At 45.6% G+C, this 23,364-nt stretch overlaps 3 protein-coding genes across 5 annotated transcripts in view; 1 reads left to right on the forward strand and 2 right to left on the reverse strand.

Annotated features, from left to right (window-relative positions):
• Window positions 1–1,002: 1,002 nt before the first annotated feature.
• Window positions 1,003–8,823, reverse strand: LOC144486726 (uncharacterized). 2 transcript variants are annotated; one of them, XM_078204752.1, is made up of 2 exons: window positions 8,704–8,823; window positions 1,003–4,597 (listed from the first exon to the last, which is right to left on the reverse strand). In XM_078204752.1, exon 2 carries the CDS (start codon window positions 4,475–4,477, stop codon window positions 3,668–3,670), a length of 810 nt encoding a protein of 269 aa, XP_078060878.1. In that variant the 5' UTR covers window positions 4,478–4,597; window positions 8,704–8,823; the 3' UTR covers window positions 1,003–3,667. The 2 variants fall into 2 exon arrangements, with proteins under 2 accessions (XP_078060878.1, XP_078060879.1); XM_078204753.1 differs by having other exon boundaries at window positions 8,673–8,789.
• Window positions 8,557–23,364, forward strand: part of LOC144486715 (uncharacterized) — a 42,750-nt gene continuing 27,942 nt past the window's right edge. Inside the window, exons 1-2 of the mRNA XM_078204723.1 lie at window positions 8,557–8,607; window positions 9,115–10,191. Of these exons, the coding sequence (XP_078060849.1) occupies window positions 9,399–10,191 (793 nt within the window). The 5' untranslated portion in view covers window positions 8,557–8,607; window positions 9,115–9,398. The remainder of the gene's footprint in view (window positions 8,608–9,114; window positions 10,192–23,364) is intronic.
• Window positions 12,420–20,609, reverse strand: LOC144486719 (uncharacterized). 2 transcript variants are annotated; one of them, XM_078204734.1, is made up of 3 exons: window positions 20,476–20,609; window positions 19,324–19,926; window positions 12,420–14,968 (listed from the first exon to the last, which is right to left on the reverse strand). In XM_078204734.1, the coding sequence occupies exons 2-3, from the start codon at window positions 19,815–19,817 to the stop codon at window positions 14,257–14,259; spliced, it is 1,206 nt and encodes a 401-aa protein (XP_078060860.1). In that variant the 5' UTR covers window positions 19,818–19,926; window positions 20,476–20,609; the 3' UTR covers window positions 12,420–14,256. The 2 variants fall into 2 exon arrangements, with proteins under 2 accessions (XP_078060860.1, XP_078060862.1); XM_078204736.1 differs by lacking the exons at window positions 19,324–19,926; window positions 20,476–20,609 and adding an exon at window positions 18,271–18,572 and having other exon boundaries at window positions 12,420–15,534.

Below are 23,364 nucleotides of genomic sequence, written 5' to 3' on the forward strand. Positions count from 1 at the left end.
TCAATATTTCAAAATGAAATTAGATGGGCAGTCAAAATAGACTGGCAGGGGAACAGGGATACAGACGGGATGAGGAGCATATCAGCCATGATTGAATGGCGGAGTGGACTCGATGGGCCAAATAGCCTAATTATACTCCTATATCTTATGAACTTAAGGGGGAATGGGACTGACTGGATTGCTCTACAGAGAGTTAGCATGGACTTGAGTTGCTGAATCGACTCCTTGTGTGATACAATAACCCGATTACTGAAAATAAACTACTTAGTTACAGTATTAACAAAACTAAAAATAATAAAAAATGAACTTTATTACTGGACCATGCATAATATATCTAATTTGTACCATATTACAAGACTGCACACATCTCTGTCCTATATTAATTTACTGCCCCTTAAATTTCAGCTATTTCCTCGGGAAATCATCCCTTCAAATTGTGAACATTAGGAAAGAGACCATCCTCTTAACCAGACAAATAAATGTGACAAGTTGAGGAAGCAAAGGATGGCAATGTCTTTAAGAGGGAGAGAGATACCTGGGCCAACCTTTCCAGAGTCTGCAGCCTCCCTGAATTCACTTCCTTTCCCTTCAGTTGCTGCAAGTCCCCAATTTAACCCCAGAATGAGAAGAAAAAGGAGAGAAGAAAACAAAGTGTTTTACTGACAGATGTTGACGACAGGAAGAGGTTTCAGTCTGTCTGAAATCCAATCTGCATTGTCACAAAGCCCGCACTCTGATTGGCTGGAGGACCAGTGTCCTTCCGGTCCTCCAATTCCTCCCATTGGTCAATGCCCTCATGAAGACAGTGGTGCAGCGGAAGTGAGTGGGAGACACTTTGACCCCGGATCGCTCGAAGTTGTTGGCCAATGGGAAACGCTATCCTCCGCACATGCGCAGAACTTCTCTGGGTTAATCATGCGCAGTCCCACCCGGCGAAGAGAGCGATTTTCTCAGCGCGGGGGATTGTGGGAGCTGCGGCTGCCATTACTCGGCCGGAGCCCAGTCTCCAAACACCTGGGACTGCGATGGATGGGATGGGATGGGGAGGAGGCGAAGTGACTCCATCCGGATATAATGTACATCTGGGTAGTCACTGGAATTGATAGCGAAGCCGCCTTCGCAAAATTCAGGTGTAAAAATTTAGACACCTGGGTGACATATTGGGGAGTGGAATAGCTCAATGTGAAACTGAACCCCAGAGTCAGCAGCGTCCTTGGGGGAGAACTGGGGAAAAATAAGGAGGATGGTCAAAAGAATTAGGCTTACAATTGATAGGGAGGAGGCAGATGTTTAAAGTTTGAAATTTGATTAGATTTGATTTATTATTGTCACATGTATTAGTAGACAGTGAGAAGTTTTGTTTCTTGTACGTTTTACTGACAAAGAGAAGGAAAGAGGAGGGTGCAGAATGGAGTATTACAGTCATAGCTAGGATATAGAGAAAGATCAAATTAATGTGAGGTAGTTCCATTCAAAAGTTTGATGGCCTCAGGGAAGAAGCTGTTCTCGATTTGGTTATACATGTTCTCAGACCTTTATATCTTTTTCCCGATGGAAGGAGGTGGAAGAAAGAATGTCCAGGGTGCGTGGGGTCCTTGATTACACTGGCTGCTTTTCTAAGACAGTGGGAAATGTAGACAGAGTCAATGGATAGGAGGCTGGTTTGCATGATGGATTAGGTCATTCATGACCCTTTGTAGTTTCTTGTGGTCTTGGACAGAGCAGGAGCAATATCAAGTTGTGATACAACCAGAAAGAATGCTTTCCAGAAAGGGAGGAGAATGTTACGTGACAACCAGAATATCAGTTTCAAATTTCTATCCTGTGCTTACATTCATTGCTTTGATAGATGTTTTTATTTACAAGGGATTAGAATGGAAGGATTTTCAGTCAGAAACATCTTGATTCATTTGGACACGACTATCATCAGCGATCAAATGTCAGAGGAACACTGATGCCCTGTTCAAAAAGATTTCAATCATCAGTGCGAATGGAAAAGTTGTGTGATGCACATTCCCAAGAGAGAGAGAGAGATTTCCAGGAAAAGAGACATAAGAATATATGAACAAATGAACTATGAGCAGGCCACTCAGGCCGTTTCAGTGCTCAGCGCCGACAACTGCCAGTTTCCAGATGCAATTTTACAACTCATCCGCTTCATCCTGGACCACAATGTCTTCACCTTCAACAACCAGTTCTTCATCCAGACACACGGAACAGCTATAGGGACCAAATTCGCACCTCAATATGCCAACATCTTCATGCACAGGTTCAAACAAGACATCTTCACCGCACAGGACCTTCAACCGATGCTATACACTAGATACATTGATGACATTTTCTTCCTTTGGACTCATGGTGAACAATCACTGAGACAACTATATGATGACATCAACAAGTTCCACCCCACCATCAGACTCACCATGGACTACTCTCCGGAATCAGTTGCATTCTTGGACACACACATCTCCATTAAGGATGGTCACCTCAGCACCTCACTATACCGCAAGCCCATGGATAACCTCACGATGCTCCACTTCTCCAGCTTCCACCCTAAACACGTTAAAGAAGCCACCCCCTATGGACAAGCCCTCCGTATACACAGGATCTGCTCAGATGATCGCAACAGACACCTCCACGCGCTGAAAGATGCCCTCATAAAGAACAGGATATGGCGCTCAACTCATCGATCGACAGTTCCGACGTGCCACAGCGATAAACCGCACCGACCTCCTCAGAAGACAAACACGGGACATGGTGGACAGAATACCCTTTGTCGTCCAGTACTTCCCCGGAGCGGAGAAGCTACGGCATCTCCTCTGGAGCCTTCAACATGTCATTGATGAAGACGAAGGTTTGTGACAAATCCCCACATTAACATGGTCAATTCCCCCATATTTCTGTGCTTGTGTCTCCAATTGGGCCCCCAGACTGCCATCATTTCCATCCACTAATGGAAATGTTCATATATTTGGCATGGTGTGACACCCCTATGGCTGTAAAATGGTAGATCCTCTGGCTCAGTATGAGCTGTGACTTGGTGGACGGGCTATGAATGTGATATAAATACAGCCTTACAGATGATGCATTTCGTCCAAGTCAACTTGACAGTCAAATGATGAGGGCTGAATGGACTCCCCGAACTCTCTCGTTGCATATTGTTCTTATTGAATGGGATCATACCTATCCAAGCAGTGTAAAAAAAAGGAAACAACAGGAAACAAGTAGCCAGAGTAAATCTTGGTCCAGAGAAAGCTCACTTCAAAAGCAACTAACTTGTGTTAATATTAAAAACATTTGCCACATATTGTTTGACACAAAACTGATTCAGTTTAATTTTATCCAGAACATTAACACCTATTACCGAGCTGCAGTTTATGAACACCAGCAGAATCGGACCCTAATGAATGTTGTTCAGTCCTGGGTGTGATTAACAGCAAACTCTAACTCCTGCCTTCACTTATGAATTCGCTGATGCGTCAGCAGGTTGGATTTCCGAGTGAATCCCTTCCCACACTTGGAGCAGGTGAACGGTCTCTCCCCAGTGTGAATTCGCTGGTGTTCAGTGAGATGGGATGATTGTCTGAATCCAATTGCACAGTGAGAGCATCTGAACGGTCTCTTGTCAGTGTGAACATGCTGATGGGATTTCAGTTCTCCAGAACTTTTATAGTAATTCCCAGTCTGGGCACTTGAAAGGTCTCTCTCCAGAGTGAACCCGCTGGTGCACCATGAGTTGGGATGACCGACTAAATCCCTTCCCACACTCCGTGCAGGTGAATGGCCTTTTCCCAGTGTGAATTCGCTGGTGTTCAGTGAGTTGAGATGATTGCCTGAACCCAGTCCCGCAGTGAGAGCACCTGAACGGTCTCTCCTCAGTGTGAACACGTTGGTGGTACGTCAGTTCCCAGGAGCTTTTATAGCCCTTTCCACATTCTGCACAGTAAAAAGGTCTTTCCTCAGTGTGAACTTGCTGATGGCGTGTCAGTTCCCGGGAACTTTTAAAGCACTTCCCACATGCAGGACATTTAAAAGGTCTCTTGTCAGTGTGAACTCGCTGGTGTGATAGCAGGTTGCTTGTGTGAATGAATCCCTTCCCACACAGGGAGCAGGTGAATGGCCTCTCCCCGGTGTGAACTCTCTGGTGTACCAGCAGATTGGAGGACTGAGTGAATCCCTTCCCACATTTGGAGCAGGTGAATGGTCTCTCTCCAGTGTGAACTTGCCGGTGTCTCAGCAGGTTGAACGACTGAGTGAATCCTTTCCCACACACAGAGCAGGTGAACGGCCTCTCCCCAGCATGAACTCGCTGGTGAATTTCCAGTTCAGATGGGGAATAGAATCCTTCCTCGCAGTCCCCACATTTCAACGGCTTCTCTTCAGTGTGACTGCACTTGTGGTTCGTGGGGTCAGATGATTCATACACAGAACACGTGTACAGATTCTCCCCACTGCAATCGATGCTTTTTTCTTCCATGTTCAAAATCCAATAATGATACAATGGTTACAATAAATTGGGCGACTCCATCAGATCCTGATGTGATGTTCGCTTTGTAATTCCCGACTGAAAATCCTCCTCTTCTAAAACCCTGTGAAACTGATTTAAATGGAAAAAAGGCAGTGAGAGAGAACCCACAGAAACTCAAAGGCAGGTTGTGAAATTGAGCTGAATGGATCTGGTCATTTGTGGGGCCGGCAGTAGGAAAAAGTGACCATGGAAACTGCCGGATTGTCATTGGGCGGCACGGTGGCACAGTGATCAGCACTGCTACCTCACAGTGCCAGGGACCCAGGTTCAATTCGCGGCTTGGGTCACTGTCTGTGTGGAGTTTGCACGTTCTCCCGGAGTTTGTGTGGGTTTCCTCCGGGTGTTCCGGTTTCCTCCCACAGTCTGAAAGACATGCTGGTTAGGTGCATTGACCCAAACAGGTGCTGGATTGTGGCAACTAGGGGAATTTCACAGCAACTTCATTGATGTGTTAATGTAAGCCTACTTGTGACTAATAAATTTTTAACTTTAAAAAAACTCAACTGATTCACTAATGTCCTTCAGGGAAGGAAACCTGCTCCCTGGTCAGGGGCGACACAAGACTCTGGACAATCTGGGAGAAGAGATCGAGGGGGAAGAGGCAGTGAGACAGAAGTAGGAGAGGGTGAGACAGAATTGGGCAGCACAGGAAAAAAGGAATTTCAAATATTTCAAACTCCCACAACCTCCACCACCTCGATGGAGCAATGAAGCAGGCGTATGGAAACACCATCATCTCCAAGTTCCTTTTCAACTCACACACCATCCTGACATGTCTGACATCCAGTACTGGATGAACAGAAACTTCCCCCAATTGAATATTAAGAACAAAGCCGTTGTCTTCAGTCCTCACAACAGACTCCACTCTCTCTCCGTGGCAACTGTCTGAGGCTGAACCAGACTTCTCACAACCTCAGTGTCCTGGCTCATCCCAAACTGAGCTTCCAGCCACATATCCTCATCATCACCCAGAATGCCTATTTCCACCTCAGTAACATCGCCCGAGTCTCAAATCATCTTGTTCAGAAACTCTCATCCATTCCTTTGTTACCTCTGGACTTAACTCTCCCAGAGCACTCTTTGCTGGCCTCCCACATTCAGCCTCCCTGCAATCCTGAGGTCATCCAAAACTCTGCTGTCTGTGTAATTATTCAAGACTTGTTCACCCATCACCCCTGTGCTCACTGACCTATAAAGGTTCCTGTTTAAGAACCACTAACATTTTAAAACTCCCGTTCTTGTTTCCAAATTTCTCCATGACTGCGACCACTCCTCTCTCTGTAATATCCTTCAGTCACACAATTCTCCATCATCGATGCTCTCCCCTAATTCCAGCCTCTCTTCAGTGTGAACATATTGATGGGATGTCAGTTCTTGGGAACTTTTATAGCACTTCCCACAGTCTGGGCATTTAAAAGGTCTCTCGTCAGTGTGAACTCGCTGTTGTGTCACGGATAATGATGACTGAGTGAATCGTTTCCCATATACAGAGCAGGTGAATGACCTCTCCCCCGAGTGAACCTGCTGGTGTTTCAACAGATTGTTTGACTCATTGAATCCCAACCCACACTCAGAGCCGGTTCACAGCCTCTCCCTTGTGTGACTGCGTCGCTGAGTCTCCAGTTTAGATGGGTAACTGAAGGCCTTCTCACAGTCCTCATGTTTCCACAGTTTTCCCCGGTGTGATAGTGTCTCGATAGGTTAGATGATTGGTTGAAGCCTCATCCACACATAGAACATATGTACGGTTTTTCCCCACTGTGAACAGTGCTTTTTCCTTCAATGTTCAAAATCCCATAATTTGGACACTCCATCAGATCCTGATGTGAATGTTTGGTTTGAGTTTCCTGACTACATATCCTCCTCTTTCAATATCCCATGAAATTAATTTAAAACAGAGAAAAGGGAGTGAGAGAGTGCCCACAAAAACACAAAGGCAGGTTATGAAATTGAGCTGAATGAATCTGGTCATCTGTGGGGCCGACCTGAGGAAAAAGTAACCATGGAAGCTCCTGGATTGTCACAAAAACCCAACTGGTTCACTAATGTCCTTCAGGGAAGGGGACTTACCACCCAGTCTGGGCCTACACAAGACTCTGGCCTCTATGGGAGGGGAGAGAGGTGAAAGATGCAGGAACAAAGGAGGTGATTTTCTACTTTGAATTCTAGAACTCTGACAAAATTCTCCAAACCTTCAACTTCCGCACCAAGGAGGACCAGGTGTATGCGAACACCATAATCTCCAAATTCCCCTCCAACTCGCACCGTCCTGCCCTGTCGGATATCCAGTACTGAATGAACAGCAATGTGCTCCATTTAACTACTGGGAAGAAGAAAACCATTGTTTCTCTTCAGTCCCCGCTACAAACTCCACTCCCAAACTACTGACTCCATCCTTCTCCCTGATAACTGTCTGAGACTGAACCGGACTGTTCCCAGCCTCAATAACAGCTTTCACTCTAAACTGAGCTCCTGACCTCATATCTGCATCATCACCAAGACTGCCAATTTCCATCTCAGTAACATCATCTGTCTCTTTCCTTGATTCTGCTCATCTGCAGCTGGAACTCTCATCCATTCCTTCAATAACTCCAGACTTAACTATCCGAATGCATTCCCGGCCTCCTACATTCAATCGCCCTGAAGTCTTAAAGTCATCCAAATCTCTGCTGGCCATGTGCTTCCTCACACCAAGTCTTGTTCACTCATCACCCCCGACCTCACTGACCTGCAAAGGCACTTAGTGTATAACACTTCTTTGAAATGCCGTGGGAAAGTCTATGACATGGAAGACATATAAATACAGATTGTTATTATTGACATGTATCAGCGTTCCTTCATCATTACTGGGTGAATAACCTGTAACTCTTACTGAACGAATTGTGGGAGCACCTTCACCACATGGACTGCAACGGTTCAAGAAGGTCAAACATCATCTTGCCCACAGGTACCTGGGGATGGGGAATGTTTGCTGCTGGTCTTGTTAGTGAAAGGACACAGTCTATTTATTTATTAGCATCATAAGTAGGCTTACATTCACATTGCAATGAAGTTACTGTGAAAACTCCATAGTCGCCACACTCCGGCACCTGTTCGGGTTTACTGAGGGAGCATTTAGCATGGCCAATGCACCTAACCAGCACGTCTTTCGGACTGTGGGAGGAAACCAGAGCACCCAGAGGAAACCCACGCAGACACGGAGAGAATGTGCAAACTCGACACAGACTCCACAAGGCTGGGAATCGAATCCGGGTCCCTGGCGCTGTGACGCAGCAGTGCTAACCACCGTGCCACCTTAATTTTCACATCAAAGCAAAAACAGTGACTTAACTATTTGGGACTTTCAAAGGTGGTGATTTTAACCAACATTCCCCACGGTGGTGAATGTTGAGTTTAAAAGTTGGCAAATTATGTTACAGTCATATAAAATATTGGTTAGGTCACATTTGGAATACTGTGTCCAATTCTGGTCGGCATTCTACCAGAAGGACGTGGTAGCTTTGGAGGGAGTACAGAAAATGTTTACCAGGATGTTGCATGGTATGGAGGGTATTAGCTATGAGGAAAGATTGAATAAACTGGAAAGATGGAGGCCATGGGGCAACCTGATAGAAGTTTATAAAATTATGAGGGGCGTAGGTAAGGTAACAGTTGGAAGCTTTCTTCCTGGCAGAAATGACAATCACAAGGGGGCACAATTCAAAGTAAGGGGGGGGGGAAAGTTCAGTGGAGACACGGGGGGAAGTTTTTTTACACAGTGGGTGGTGGGGCCTGGAATGCACTGCCAAGTGAGGTGGTCGAGGCAGATACATTAGCAACATTTAAAACTTATCTGGATAGAAACATGAACAGACGGTGTATAGAGGGATATAAGCGGTTGGTTTAGATAGGATAACGTGATGGGCGCAGGCTTGTGGGCCGAAGGGCCTGTTCCTGTGCTGTACTGTTCTTTGTTCTTTATCCCCTATCCACACCATAGGGGAACAGTGCGCAGGCGCAGTACCGAACATGGTAGGGAGCATGCGCGATGTCAGTGATGGCGAAGGGGAGAGAGGATCCTTTTGTCTGATCCGCAGCCGGTAAAGATGTGGAAACGCGCAGGGCCGATGGAGTCGGCGGGTGAACGGGGAGGGTTTCTAAATACCTGCTGAAAGCCTCAAACCGCGAATACGGACCTGCAGGTTCCGCGTTTGCAGCTCCGGTTTGTCCTCCCGGGGCGAAGACCCCGGTTACCAGCCGCCATCTTAGTTCAGCGGAGGGCAGAGCGCATGCGCTGGCGTCTTGGTGACGCGCATTGTGACACAACAGAGAGTGGATGGGATTCAGGATTTCTGTTTTTAACTGGGTCCTAGTGCCCGAGGCCACATAAAAGGTTCAGAGACACTGGTCAGAACTTTCTGGTTCAGTGAGGAAGGTTCCCTTTGGTTTTGTTGATGCTTGGTTGTTGATTTTTGTCTTTCAGTTCGTTTGGACCATATGATTGGAGGGAATAAGAAAGGAAAGAATGTTCCATCCAAACTAGAATTGTCTGTTTTGAATTTCTATCCTGTATTTACACTGATAACTTCTGTAAACTCCTTTTACAGGGGATTAGGATGGGAGGATTGACAGGTGGGAAACTTAAATCAAACATCACATTGAGATCTGACAGTCATTCGATTCATCAGGACCTGAATATCAATGTGGAAGGAGAAATGTTTATTTGTTCTGTCTGTGGGAAAAGATTTCAGACATCAGTGTGATTGGAAAAGCACCGAGACACACACACACCCGAGTGAAGGTGTTCCAGTGAACTGACTGTGGAAAGAGCTTGAACCAGTTACACAGCCTGAAAAAACATCACACCATTCACAGCAGGGAGGAACCGTACATGTGCAGTGTGTGTAGTCAACTGATCATCAACCTGGAGAGACACAAGGATACCGGCACCATGGAGAAACCATGGAAATGTGAGGATTGTGGGAAGGGATTCAAATGGCCATCCCAGCTGGAAATCCATCAGCGCACTCACACTGGGGAGAGGCCATTCACCTGCTCCATGTGTGGGAAGGGATTCAGAGAGTCATCCAACCTGCTGCAACACCAGCGAGTTCACACTGACCTGAGACCTTTTAAATGTCCAGACTGCGGGAAGGGCTATAAAAGTTCTGGGGACCTGATGTCCCATCAACGTGTTCACACTGACCAGAGGCCATTTAGGTGCTCTCACTGCGGGACTGGGTTCAGGAAATCATCTGAATTCACTGTACACCAGCGCACTCACACTGGGGAGAGGCCATTCACCTGCTCCATGTGTGGGAAGGGGTTCATTAATTCATCCAACCTGTCGAGACACCAGCGCACTCACTCTGATGCAAGAACTTTTAAATGTCCTGACTGTGAGGAGAGCTTTAAAAACAGTGATAATCTGCTGAGACATCGACGCACTCACACTGGAGAGAGGCCATTCGCCTGCTCTGAGTGTGGGAAGGGATTCACTCGATCAGCCGCACTGCTGACACACCGGCGAGTTCACAGCGGAGAGAGGCCGTTCACCTGCTCCGAGTGTGGGAAAAGATTTACTTGTTCATCTCATCTATTGAAACACCAGCGCACTCACACTGTGGAGAGACCATTCACCTGCTCTGAGTGTGGGAAGGGATTCACTCAATCTTCTAACCTGCTGACACACCAGCAAATTCACAAGTGAGTGCAGAGGTTGGAGTTCTCTGTTATTGCTGCTGTTGATCACATTGAGGACTAAATGTGTGGATTAAACCTGAGGTGTGTAAGGAATGTGTCCCAGCTGCTCTCTTCCATGGTTCAGAGCTCCTCGGCACGGAACAGAGGCTCCTTTACAACTGTGTTTAGAGTCAGGAAGAACAACAGTGAATGCTGGAAACATGCTGTCAAATCAGAGATTGTTGTAAAACTGGGATCTGTTCCTGAGTGAGAGTGAAACAGCAGGTTTAAGTTTCCTGTCTGGAACTGATTGTGGTAATTATGGTAATCATAGAATCCCTACAATGCAGAAGGAGGCCATTTGGCCCATCGAGTCTGTACCGACTCTCTGTCAGAGCATCTTAGAACATAGAACATAGAACATTACAGCGCAGAACAGGCCCTTCGGCCCACGATGTTGCACCGACCAGTTAAAAAAAAAACTGTGACCCTCCAACCTAAACCAATTTCTTTTCGTCCATGAACCTATCTACGGATCTCTTAAACGCCCCTTCCCCAGACACACCCCTCCCACGCTAGCCCCATTACCCCACGCATTTACCCCACTAATCCCCCTAACCATAACATCTTGGGACATCTATGGGGCAATTTAGCATTGGTCAATCTGTCTAACCTGTACATCTTTGCACTGTGGGAGGCAACCAGGGAGCATTTCCGTGGAGATGCTGCTTCTACCCAGAGTGTAATGGTAATGCTGCTGCACTTTGATACGACTGCTCAGACATCAGACTGTGTCAGCTCTTATTGATACTGAATAAAATCTAACCACTGTCACCAATAAGGGCTATTACTGGGAATCATTTCAGAGTTTGGGAAAAGAGAATAAAGGGCTAATGGACACCCCGAATCCCAATTCTATAGATTAAAAGGATGTTCACAATGCTCTGGGTCCAAATGGTTTCTCTTCAGCTCCTCTGCACCTGTTACTGTGACTCCACACTTTGGGCACATGGACTGAACCCCAGGGGTTCCGTCACCACCTGCCCCAATCGCCTAGTCTCCTGCCCCGATTGGCTGGAGGCCCATTTCCCAGTCAGTCTTCCAGCACCTTCCTGTCTCTCTATCAGTGCGACGTCCAGGGCAGTTTCCCAACTGGGGCACAGGCCCCATTATTCTCAGCTAAATTCAGCTCTTAGCTCCGTTGCCTGGCTGGCATTGACACAAGCAATAGAGACAGAAAGGTGCCCCAGGGTCAAGTGGGAACCTGAAACTTGTAGCTTTCAACAAACTCTTCAACATTTGTGCATTCAATACCTGTTTTTGTATGAGGTTGTTATTTTTCCATTGAGGCACTGGAGGCAAAGAATAACTTTCCCTTTCTAACTTTGTATTGTCTGTTGTATCAGCCACGGCGCAGTGGATCACAGTCTTCCACAAGAAACTACCAAGGGTCATGAACAAAGCCCAGTCCATCTCACAAACCAGCCTCCCATCCATTGACTCTGTCTACACTTCCCGCTGCCTTGGAAAAGCAACCAGCATAATTAAGGACCCCACACAACCTGGACATTCGCTCTTCCATCTTCTTCTGTTGGGAAAAAGATACAAAAGTCTGAGGACACGTACCAACCGACTCAAGAACAGCTTCTTCCCTGCTGCCATCAGACTTTTGAATGGACTTACCTTGCATTAAGTTAATCTTTCTCCACATCCTAGCTATGACTGTAACACTACATTCTGCACTCTCTCGTTTCCTTCTCTATAAACGGTATGCTTTGTATAGCGTGCAAGAAACAATACTTTTCACTGTATGTTAATACATGTGACGATAATAAATCAAATCTTCACTCTGAATCTGAAGATTGTTCTTTCCAATCCAAGTCCATTGACCTGAGGCCAACATTCAAAGTGCCAGCACTGAGGGAGTGCTGCATTATTAGAGCTGCTGCCTTTAGGATGAGATGTCAACCCAAGTACCCCATCTGCCCCTTTTATCCCCAAAGTGACCATTACCTGACATCAGAGTTGGGCTGATTGTGACGTGACACTTGGTCAATTTGGTGACCAGATTAATTTAACCGGATCCCCAATTACTGACACCACCTTCTCTCATTATCTTAGACAGGAATACAATTGCACAGTTTCACACTAACCCTTTATCTGATTCTATACAATCAGGTACTCAGACAATTTCAAATTCTGAGACAAATCAGAGCTTGAAGTTCTCTCTTGAAAATACATTTATCATCATTGCACATTCTTCACATACACAGCAATTCAGATTATAATTTTTACAGCAAATAAAACTCAGCTTTTACGATAAGCCGACATGTGACACTAATAGATAAATTTAAAAACAGTGACTGATTCTTGATTGATTTATTAATTGTAACTCAATTAAATCTCACGACTTCTCCAATCATCTATTGCTGATCGCCAGCTAATTAATACAGTAATCTTTAATTAATATACTTGGCTACTACAAGATAGACTAGTTCAGAAAATGTGTGCCACGGAAATGTATACAGCAACATCATGCTGAGCAGAGCATATAAAAACTGCATTCATCGTGGACCCAAATGTATGGATTTCATTTTTGATGAGACTTTGTAGAAATGGAATTGTTATTTTTAAAAGACAGTTTGTAGAAAGACAACAGCTTTCTTCCTTACTAATCCTGACCAGACTGAACCTTATTCTTCAGCTGGACTTTGGAAGAATATGATATCCTGTAGCTTATCAAAATTAGAGAATAATTTCTTCCTTTAAACAATTTCTGCTGGCTCTGCGGTTTCTGGAAACATTTCAGGTGATTCAGTGTTAATATTTTAAAATAAAGATCTAGCCTTTATGATGTAATTGTCTATTACACTGAGTCACGAACGATATCTTAATCAAGGTTCATTACTGAATCTGTTTCATGACTGGGTTTTAATATAAAATCAATTTGTAGCAAATAAAGACAACTGACAGAAGGTGAACAGACTGTTAGAAGCCACATGTTTTGAGTTTAAAATGGCTTCCTTGACCTTGTTACTTATAGCAATGAACATGGTATGAAAATGATTGAATTTTAAAACTAAATTTGATTACCCAGGCCTGCAGTTTCCTCCATTAGCACAGTCACTACAATTCACAGAACTTCATTCACTGTATAATGCTTCAGGACAAAGGCAGAGTTCGATAGATTCCAGAGAAACAAGGTGGTGAAAGGTTATCAGGGGGAGGTGGGAATGTGGAGTTGAGGTTTCAATTAGATCAGCCATGATCGTGTTGAATGGCAGAACAGGCTCCTGATTCACATGTTCATCTGACACCCGGTGGTTGTGAGAGGTGCTACAGAAATGCAATTTTTTCTTGTTCTCCACAATATTGTATATATTACACTCAGTCCCTGCATCAAAATCATTGTTAAAGGTTGAGTCTAAATTTGACACATTTTGAATGATGGGCTGCTTTTCTCTAGAAAAGAGAAGACTGAAGGGTGACCTGATGGAAGTCTTTAAGGTTATGAAGGGGTTCAATAATCCAATAGGGATTTCAGTGAGAAACCTCTTTACCAGCGAGTGGTGAGAATGTGGAACTCACTACCACAGCGAGTGGTTGAGGTGAACAGCATGAATACATTGAAGGGGAAGCTGGATGAGGGAGGGAGAAAGAAATAGAAGGATATGCTGATGGGGGGAGATGAAGAGGGGTGGGTGGAGGCTCATGTGGAGCATAAATACTGACACAGACCAATTGAGCCGACTGGCCTGGCCCTGTGCTGTAGACTCAATGGAACAGAGACTAATGTATTTATTTTAGATCTACCTGTAGTGGTAGGAAAAACACTATTTACTGTCCAGGATAAAATAAATATCCTTCATCAGTTTTTGTGGATCATTTCAGTGGAAATGTGCCCTCGCTCAAAGAGCATCAGCCCACTGGAGGTAAAGTTGTGAGACCAGCCAGTCCAGCAGAAAGAAACCCTCCGACCCTCTCACTTCACCAACTGTCAGAATGAACATGCTTCAGTCCTGGATGTGATTAATAGCAGCAATAACAGCAGAATTCAGCACCTGTCATCACTTGTGAACTCGCCGGTGTCTCAGCAGCTTTGATGACTGAGTGAATCCTTTCCCACAGTCAGAGCAGGTAAACAGTCTCTCCCCAGTGTGAACTCGCTGGTGTGCCCGCAGGTTGGATGAATTACTGAATCCTTTCTCACACTGAGAGCAGGTGAATGGTCTCTCTCCGGTGTGAACCCGCTGATGTGTCTGCAGGTGGGATGACTGAGTGAATGTTTTCCCACAATTTGGGCAGGTGAATGGTCTCTCCCCAGTGTGCAATCGTCGATGTTTCTGCAGATTTGATGCATAAGGGAAACGCTTCCCACACTCAGGGCAGATGAACGGCCTCTCCCCAGTGTGAACTCGCTGATGTATCAGCAGATAGGATGAATCAGTGAATCCCTTCCCACACCCGGAGCAGCTGAACGGTCTCTCCCTGGTGTGAATTCGCTGGTGTCTCTGCAGGTTGGATGAATTACTGAATCCTTTCCCACACTCAGAGCAGATGAATGGCCTCTCCCCGGTGTGAACTCGCTCGTGTGTCTGCAGGTGGGATAACTGAGTGAATCCCTTCCCACACTCTGAACACGTGAACCATTTCTCCCCGGTGTGACCTCGCTGGTGCATCAGCAAGTTGGATGATTCACTGAATCCCTTCCCACAATCGGAGCAGGTGAATGGCTTCTCCCCGCTGTGAACTCGCTTGTGTGTCTGCAGGTGGGATGAACTTGTGAATCCTTTCCCGCACTCAGGGCAGGTGAATGGCCACTCCCCTGTGTGAACTCGTTTGTGTGTCTGCAGGGAGGATGAATGAGCAAATACCTTCCCACACTCCAAGCAAATGAACGGCCTCTCCCCAGTGTGATTACATCGATGAGTTTCCAGTTGGTGTGAGAAATTGAATCCTTTACCACAGTCTCCACATTTCCACGGCTTCTCCATGGTGCTGGTGTCCATGTGTCTCTCCCAGTTTGATAGTCAGCTGAAGCCTCATCCACAACAAAACACCCGAACGGTCTCACCCCAATGTGACTGGTGCTGTCTTTTCAAGCTGTGTTGGAGTTTTTTTCCACAGTCAGTTCACTGGAACGCTCTCACTCCGATCTATGTGCGTCCATGCTTTTCCAATCACATTTATGGTTGAAATCTCTTGAAGCAGAAGAACAGACAAATATTTCTCTTTGTAGATGCCAAAGGCGGATGTTGTCCAGGTCCCGATGAATGGAGTTAATCTGTCAGATCACCATGAGTATTTGTTTTGAGATTTCTGTCTGGAAATCCTCTTCTGATATCCTGTAACACGAATTTCCAAAATTCATCACTGTCAGTGCAACTTAGAAATTCAGAAAAGACAATTCCAATTTTTATAGAAAATTCTTTACTTTTTCCCACTATACACCCTCCCAATTCTCCTAAAGGTGCCAATTCATGTTGGTTAACCAATCTATGCTCATCACTTCCTGTTCAAATGTGTGTAATATGCAGCACTCATTACTTGGTTGGAGATATGGTGGGTGCAGCGAGTGATCATGATCTGGAACTGGGTGCCCACGGATCTGGTGGCATTGAAAGCAATTAAAGATTTCAAACTGAAATTGGAGGCACACTTGAAGGAAATAATCTTGCAGGAGAATGAGTAGATGGAGGGGCAATGGGTCTGACTGGATTGCTCTATAAGGAGTTGACATGGACTCCTTCTCTATTGGAATAACGATGCCTGGAAATATATTAACATAGTTACAATGTTCTCATAGAAACCCTACAGTGCAGAAAGAGGCCATTCGGCCCATCGAGTCTGCACCGACCACAATCCCACCCAGGCCCTACCCCCATATCCCTACATATTTTACCCACTAATCCCTCTAACCTACACATCTCAGGACACTAAGGGGCAATTTTAGCATGGCCAATCAACCTAACCCGCACACCTTTGGACTGTGGGAGGAAACCGGAGCACCCGGAGGAAACCCATGCAGACACGAGGAGAATGTGCAAACTCCACACAGACAGTGACTCGAGGCCAGAATTGAACCCAGGTCCCTGGAGCTGTGAAGCAGCAGTGCTAACCACTGTGCTACCGTGCTGCCCCATTCTATTACAAGACTAGAATTATAGAATCCCTACAGTGCAGAAGGAGGCTATGCATCTCATCCAGTCTGCACTGACCACAATCCCACCCAGACCCTATTCCCATAACCCCACTTAATGACCCTGCTATTCCCACAGACACTCGGGTCAATTTTACCACGGCCAATCAACCTAACCCGCACATCATTGGACGAACCTGTGTTGAAGATATTAAAAAGGCCATGTGTTTAACATAAAGTCAATTTATTTGACTATTATCCACAATATTAACATCTATAAATGGACTGTTGTTTATTAACAGCAATGGAAACAGACCCATTCGAACATAATAATTAGGAACAGAAGGAGGCCACTTGGCCCCTCGAGCCTGTTCCACCATTCAATAAGATCGTGGCTGATCTGATTGTAACCTCAACCCCACATTCCTGCCCACTACCCTCACCAATAATCTTCCATCTCCTTGTTAATCAGGAGACCATCTTGCTCTGTCTTCAAAATATTCCAAGATTCTGCTTCCTCTGCCTTTTGAGGAAGAGAGTTCCAAAGATCCATGATCCTCTGAGAGAAAACACTTCTCCCTATCTCTGTCTGAAACACATTTTTAAACAGTGTCTCCTTGTTCAAAATTCTCCTGCAAGAGAAAAAACATCCTTTCCACAACAACCCAGTCAATAGCCCTCAGAAACGTAAAAGGTTTCAATCAAGGCCCCTCTTGTTCTTCTAAACTCCAGTGAACAAGCCCAGATTCTCCAATCTTTCCTCATAAGACAACCTGCCAATTTCTGGTATTAGTCTGGTAGACATTCTCTGAACTGCTTCCAATGCATTTACATTTTCCTTAAATAAGGAGTTCAATACTTTAACAACACTCCAGATGTGGTCTCACCAGTGTCCTGTATGACTGAAACATAAACTCACTCCTTTTGTAACCACTTTCCTCACAATAAACAATGACATTCTATTAACTTTCCTGATTACTTGCTGTACCTGCATTCCAGCCTTTTGTGATTCATGCACTAGGACACCTCTGAATCTCAGAGCTCTGCAACCTCTCACTATTTAATGTTTTTTGAAATATTTGGCAGGAATTCCTGCCAAAATTGATAATTCCACATTTGCCCATGTTATGCTCCATTTGCCAAATATTTGCCCACTAGCTGAACTTTATCTACATCCCTTTGTAGCCTCCTTACATCCTCTTCACAACTTACTTTTCTACCTTTGTGTCCTCAGCAAATTTAGCGACCATGCTTGCATCCAAGTCATTTACATAAATTGTTAAAAGTAGAGGTCCCAGTTCTGATCGCTTTGGCACACCACTCGTCACATCCTGTCAACCAGATAAAGATCCATGTGTGCCAACTCTGTTTCCCGTTAGCTCGCCAATCGTCTTTCCATGCCATATTACCCCCACACTGTGAGATTCTATTTTCCACATTAAGCTTTGATGTGGCAGCTTATCAAATGCATTTTGGAAATCTAAGTACAGTACATTCACCTTTGCTGCCCCATTATCCAATATATAAAGGCACCATCTCCCAGATGTCCCCTTGAGAGGGAGAGCTGACTGGTGGTCACTTAACCTGAGGATCATAAATTCATAAGATATAGGAGCAGAATTAGACCTTCGGCCAATCGCGTCTGTTCCACCATTCTATCATGGCTGATAACCTCCTCATCCCCATTTTCCTGCCTTCTCCCCATAACCCTTCAACCCATTACCAATTAAAAATCTGTCCAACTCCTCTTTAAATTTACTCACTGTCCCAGCATCCACCACCCTTTGGGACAGCGAATTCCACAGATTCACAACCCTTTGGGAGAAGCAGTTTCTCCTCAACTCTGTTTTAACTTTGCTGCCCCTTATCCTAAGGCTATGACCTCTCATCCTAGAATGCCCCAGAAGAGGAAGCATCCGTTCCACGTCTGCTTTATCCATACCTTTCATCATCTTGGATCACCACACCTCACGTGAGGGGCAAGATTGAGGAGACGGCACCTTCATGAATAACCTTGGTTGGCACGAGAATTGAAACTGTGCTGTTGGTGTCGCTGTGCATCACAAACCAGCCACCCGGCCAACTGAGCGAACCGACCCCCTTTATCCAAAGTATATGTGACTCCTTCAAAGAACTCCAATAAATAGGTCGAATATGATTTCCCTTTCTCAAACCATGCTGACTCTCTCTGGTTGTCTGAATTTTTCTCATTCTCATGATATCTTTAATAAAGATATTTTCCCTACATCAGGTTTTATATTAAGTGGTCTTTAGTTTCCTTTTTGCCTCCCTCCTTTTTTTGAATAAAGGAGTTACATTTGCTACTTTGCAATCTACTGGAATCTTCCTCAAATCTCGCGACTGTTAGATAATTAAAACGGTGCTATTTCCTTCCCTGTTCAAAATTCTCTGCTGTTCAGGTTACGATACATTGTGCAATTCCATCCAATCCTGATCTGATGTTTTGTGCAAGTTTCCTGACCCCAAATCCTCCCCTTCGAAGACCAATTATATCAACACCTATAACAGAGCTGGAGTCACTTTTCAATTCAGCAGAAACAGACCCAAAGGTACATGATTCAGTCTGAACACGAAAACAGCAAAATCCAATCACAACAGTTACTTGTGAACTCGCTGGTGTCTCAGCAGATTGGATGACTGACTGAATCCCTTTCCACACTTGGAACAAGTGAACGGCTTCTCCCCGGTGTGAATTCGCTGGTGTGTCAGCAGAGTGGATGAGTGAGCAAATCCATTCCCACACTGGGAGCAGGTGAACGGTCTCTCCCCAGTGTGAGTGCGCTGGTGTACAGTGAGTTGAGATGATTGCTTGAACCCAGTCCCACAGTGAGAGCACCTGAATGGTTTCTCATCAGTGTGAACACGTTGATGGTAGTGCAGATTTACAGAATTTTTAAAGCATTTCCCACAGTCTGGACATTTAAAAGGTCTCTCATCAGTGTGAATCCGCTGGTGTGTGGAGAGGGTGGCTGACTGAGCAAATCTCTTCCCACACTGGGAGCAAGTGAATGGCCTCTCCCCAGTGTGAATTCGCTGGTGTAATGCGAGGTTGGAAGACTGAGCGAATCCCTTCCCACACTGGGAGCAGGTGAACGGCCTTTCCCCAGTGTGGATTCGCCGATGTTTCAGCAGATGGGATGAGGCAGTGAATCCTTTCCCACACTGGGAGCAGTTGAATGGTCTCTCGTCAGTGTGAGTTCTCTGGTGTATGTGTAAGCTGTTTGACTGAGTGAATCCCCTCCCACACTGGGAGCAGGTGAATGGTCTCTCCCCACTGTGACTGCGCCGATGAATCTCCAGCTGGGAAGGGTAATCGAATCCCTTCCCACAGTCCCCACATTTCCACAGCTTCTCCCTGTTGCGACTGCAATTATGTTCCGAAAGGCTGGATGATTGGTTAAAGTCTTGTCCACACACAGAACACGTGTACAGTTTCTCTTCACTGTGAACGGTGCTATTTCCTTCCATGTTCAAAACACAATGATATTCAGGTTACAATAAATTGGCTAACTCCATCAGGTTTTGATATAATATTTGGTTTCAGTTTCCCAACTGCAAATCCTCTTCTTCTAAAACCCTGTGAAATTGATTTAAAACAGAAAAAAGGAAGTGAGAGAGAACCCACAAAAACACAAAGGCAGTTTGTGAAATTGAACTGAATGAATCTGGTCATTTGTGGGGCTGGCACTCGGAAAAAGTGATCATGAAAACTGCTGGATTGTCATAAAAACCCAGCGGGTTCACTGATATCCTTCAGGGCAGGAAATCTGCCACACGGTCTGGACACAAGACTCTGGACACTGAGAGAAGACAGAAAGAAGTAGGAGAAGTCGGGGTGAAGGAGAGGGATTTTGTACATTGACAACTCAATGAGAACTTTGACAGAAAGTTTCCCAAACCCTCAACCTCCACCCACCTAGAAGGACCAGGGTAGCAAATAGATGGGAACACCATCACCTTCAAGTTCCTCTCCAACTCACACACCATCCTGACTTATCTGACATCCAGTACTAAAAGAACAGAAATTTCTTTCATATAAACACTGGGAAGACAACCCATTGTCTTCAGTGTCAAAGTGAGGGAGCGAAAGGATGTCAATGTCTTTGAGCGAGAAAGAAAAAGAGACCTGGGCCGAGTCTTGCTCCTAATTCCGATGTTGTCTGTTTCCTTTCCAGAGTCTGCACCCTCCCTGGATTCACTTCCTTTCCCTTCAGTTGTTGCAAGTCCCCAATTTCCCCCAGAATGAGAAAAGAAACATTGATTTCCTCCCAGATGTTGTCCAGAAGAGGAAGTTTCAATCTGAACATCGTTGGCCAACTTCCGCATTGAGACGTCACAATGGAACCGAGCCTGAATTAGCCAATAGGAATAAGTCTGTACCGATGTGACGTCCTGGAGTTCCAGTGTGCAGGCCCGGGCGTGCAGACATGGGAGCCCCGCCCCCTCCCATTGATTCCCCCGCCCCCTGCCATCTCCTCGAGCCAAGGTTTCCAGGCAACCGGCTGGCGGCTCCGGCCAGAGCGAGAAGCCGCGCGGTGATCTCCGCCTCCCCCCTCTCTCTCCGGCGGCTGCTCCAAAAAGAGATCGAGAGCGACCGCTGGCGCCAGCCGCACTGCGCCTGCTCCGGACAGCTCGGCTCAGCAGCGCTCTCTGCGCCTGCTCCGGACAACTCGGCTCAGCAGCGCTCTCTGCGCCTGCTCCGGACAGCTCGGCTCAGCAGCGCTCTCTGCGCCTGCTCCGGACAGCTCGGCTCAGCAGCGCTCTCTGCGCCTGCTCCGGACAGCTCGGCTCAGCAGCGCTCTCTGCGCCTGCTCCGGACAACTCGGCTCAGCAGCGCTCTCTGCGCCTGCGTGCTGGGCTGCCAGCTGAGGGAGTGGGGGAGGGGACTTTGCAAAATCTTCCCACCATTTTCTTCCAAGTCCCGCAGTTTCATTTGAAACAGAACAGCTTCTGTTTGTAGCTTCACCACAGACTCAAACTTCACCACAGACTCAAACTTCACCACAGACTCAAACTTCACCACAGACTCAAACTTCACCACAGACTCAAACTTCACCACAGACTCAAACTTCACCACAGACTCAAACTTCACCACAGACTCAAACTTCACCACAGACTCAAACTTCACACACAGACTCAAACTTCACCACAGACTCAAACTTCACCACAGACTCAAACTTCACACACAGACTCAAACTTCACACACAGACTCAAACTTCACCACAGACTCAAACTTCACCACAGACTCAAACTTCATCCTCTGGACAACATCTGTGAGGAAAACACTTTCTTTCTGCCCCTGGGAAATACAGAGACAGAGAAATTCTCTGGAACTGGAATTAGAGTCAAATATACTGAGGGAGAAATGTTTGTGATTTTGTGGAACCTGTTTTTATTGTCTGAGCTTTTTAAAGTGTAATTTATCCTGTCTATTCAAATACTGTTTCTTAATGCATGATTCAGTGATGTTAATTTTAGATTAATTTTTAAAGTAAAATTGTTTTAAAATGAAACATTGTCTTTGTTTATTCGATTGGGATTTGTGAGAATTTGTTTATTATAAGGTGACCATGAGGATCGTAACAACATTGATATGTCTGGTGTTGTTATATGGTGTGGAGATGCCGGCGTTGGACTGGGGGAAACACAGTAAGAAGTTTAACAACACCAGGTTAAAGTCCAACAGGTTTATTTGGTAGCAAAAGCCACACAAGCTTTCGGAGCTCTAAGCCCCTTCTTCAGGTGAGTGGGAATTCTGTTCACAAACAGAGCACATAAAGACACAGACTCAATTTACATGAATAATGGTTGGAATGCGAATACTTACAACTAATCAAGTCTTTAAGAAACAAAACAATGTGAGTGGAGAGAGCATCAAGACAGGCTAAAGAGATGTGTATTGTCTCCAGACAAGACAGCCAGTGAAACTCTGCAGGTCCACGCAACTGTGGGAGTTACAAATAGTGTGACATGAACCCAATATCCCGGTTGAGGCCATCGTCGTGTGTGCAGAACTTGGCTATCAGTTTCTGCTCAGCGACTCTGCGCTGTCGTGTGTCGCGAAGGCCGCCTTGGAGAACGCTTACCCGAATATCAGAGGCCGAATGCCCGTGACCGCTGAAGTGCTCCCCAACAGGAAGAGAACAGTCTCGACAATCACCAGGCAAGACTGTTCTCTTCCTGTTGGGGAACACTTCAGCGGTCACGGGCATTCGGCCTCTGATATTCGGGTAAGCGTTCTCCAAGGCGGCCTTCGCGACACACGACAGCGCAGAGTCGCTGAGCAGAAACTGATAGCCAAGTTCCGCACACACGAGGACAGCCTCAACCGGGATATTGGGTTCATGTCACACGATTTGTAACTCCCACAGTTGCGTGGACCTGCAGAGTTTCACTGGCTGTCTTGTCTGGAGACAATACACATCTTTTTAGCCTGTCTTGATGCTCTCTCCACTCACATTGTTTTGTTTCTTAAAGACTTGATTAGTTGTAAGTATTCGCATTCCAACCATTATTCATGTAAATTGAGTCTGTGTCTTTATATGCTCTGTTTGTGAACAGAATTCCCACTCACCTGAAGAAGGGGCTTAGAGCTCCGAAAGCTTGTGTGGCTTTTGCTACCAAATAAACCTGTTGGACTTTAACCTGGTGTTGTTAAACTTCTTACGTTGTTATATGGTGCACATGATGTAGAGATGCCGGTGTTGGACTGGGGTGGGCACAGTAAGAAGTCTCACAACACCTGGTTAAAGTCCAATGGGTTTATTTGGAATCACGAGCTTTCAGAGCGCTGCTCCTTCTCACCTGATGAAGGAGCAGCGCTCTGAAAGCTTGTGATTCCAAATAAACCTGTTGGACTTTAACCTGGTGTTGTGAGACTTCTTACTATGTGGTGCATAATGGGTATATTATTTATGGATTTGTATTACAGTTGATGTTGTTTAATTCCAGAATAGTATTGTAACTACTCTGTATATTTTCCAGTCAAAGAGTCATCAGAGCACAAGATAAATCA

Source organism: Mustelus asterias, unplaced genomic scaffold (genome assembly GCF_964213995.1).
Source record: "Mustelus asterias unplaced genomic scaffold, sMusAst1.hap1.1 HAP1_SCAFFOLD_433, whole genome shotgun sequence".
Taxonomy (NCBI): domain Eukaryota; kingdom Metazoa; phylum Chordata; class Chondrichthyes; order Carcharhiniformes; family Triakidae; genus Mustelus; species Mustelus asterias.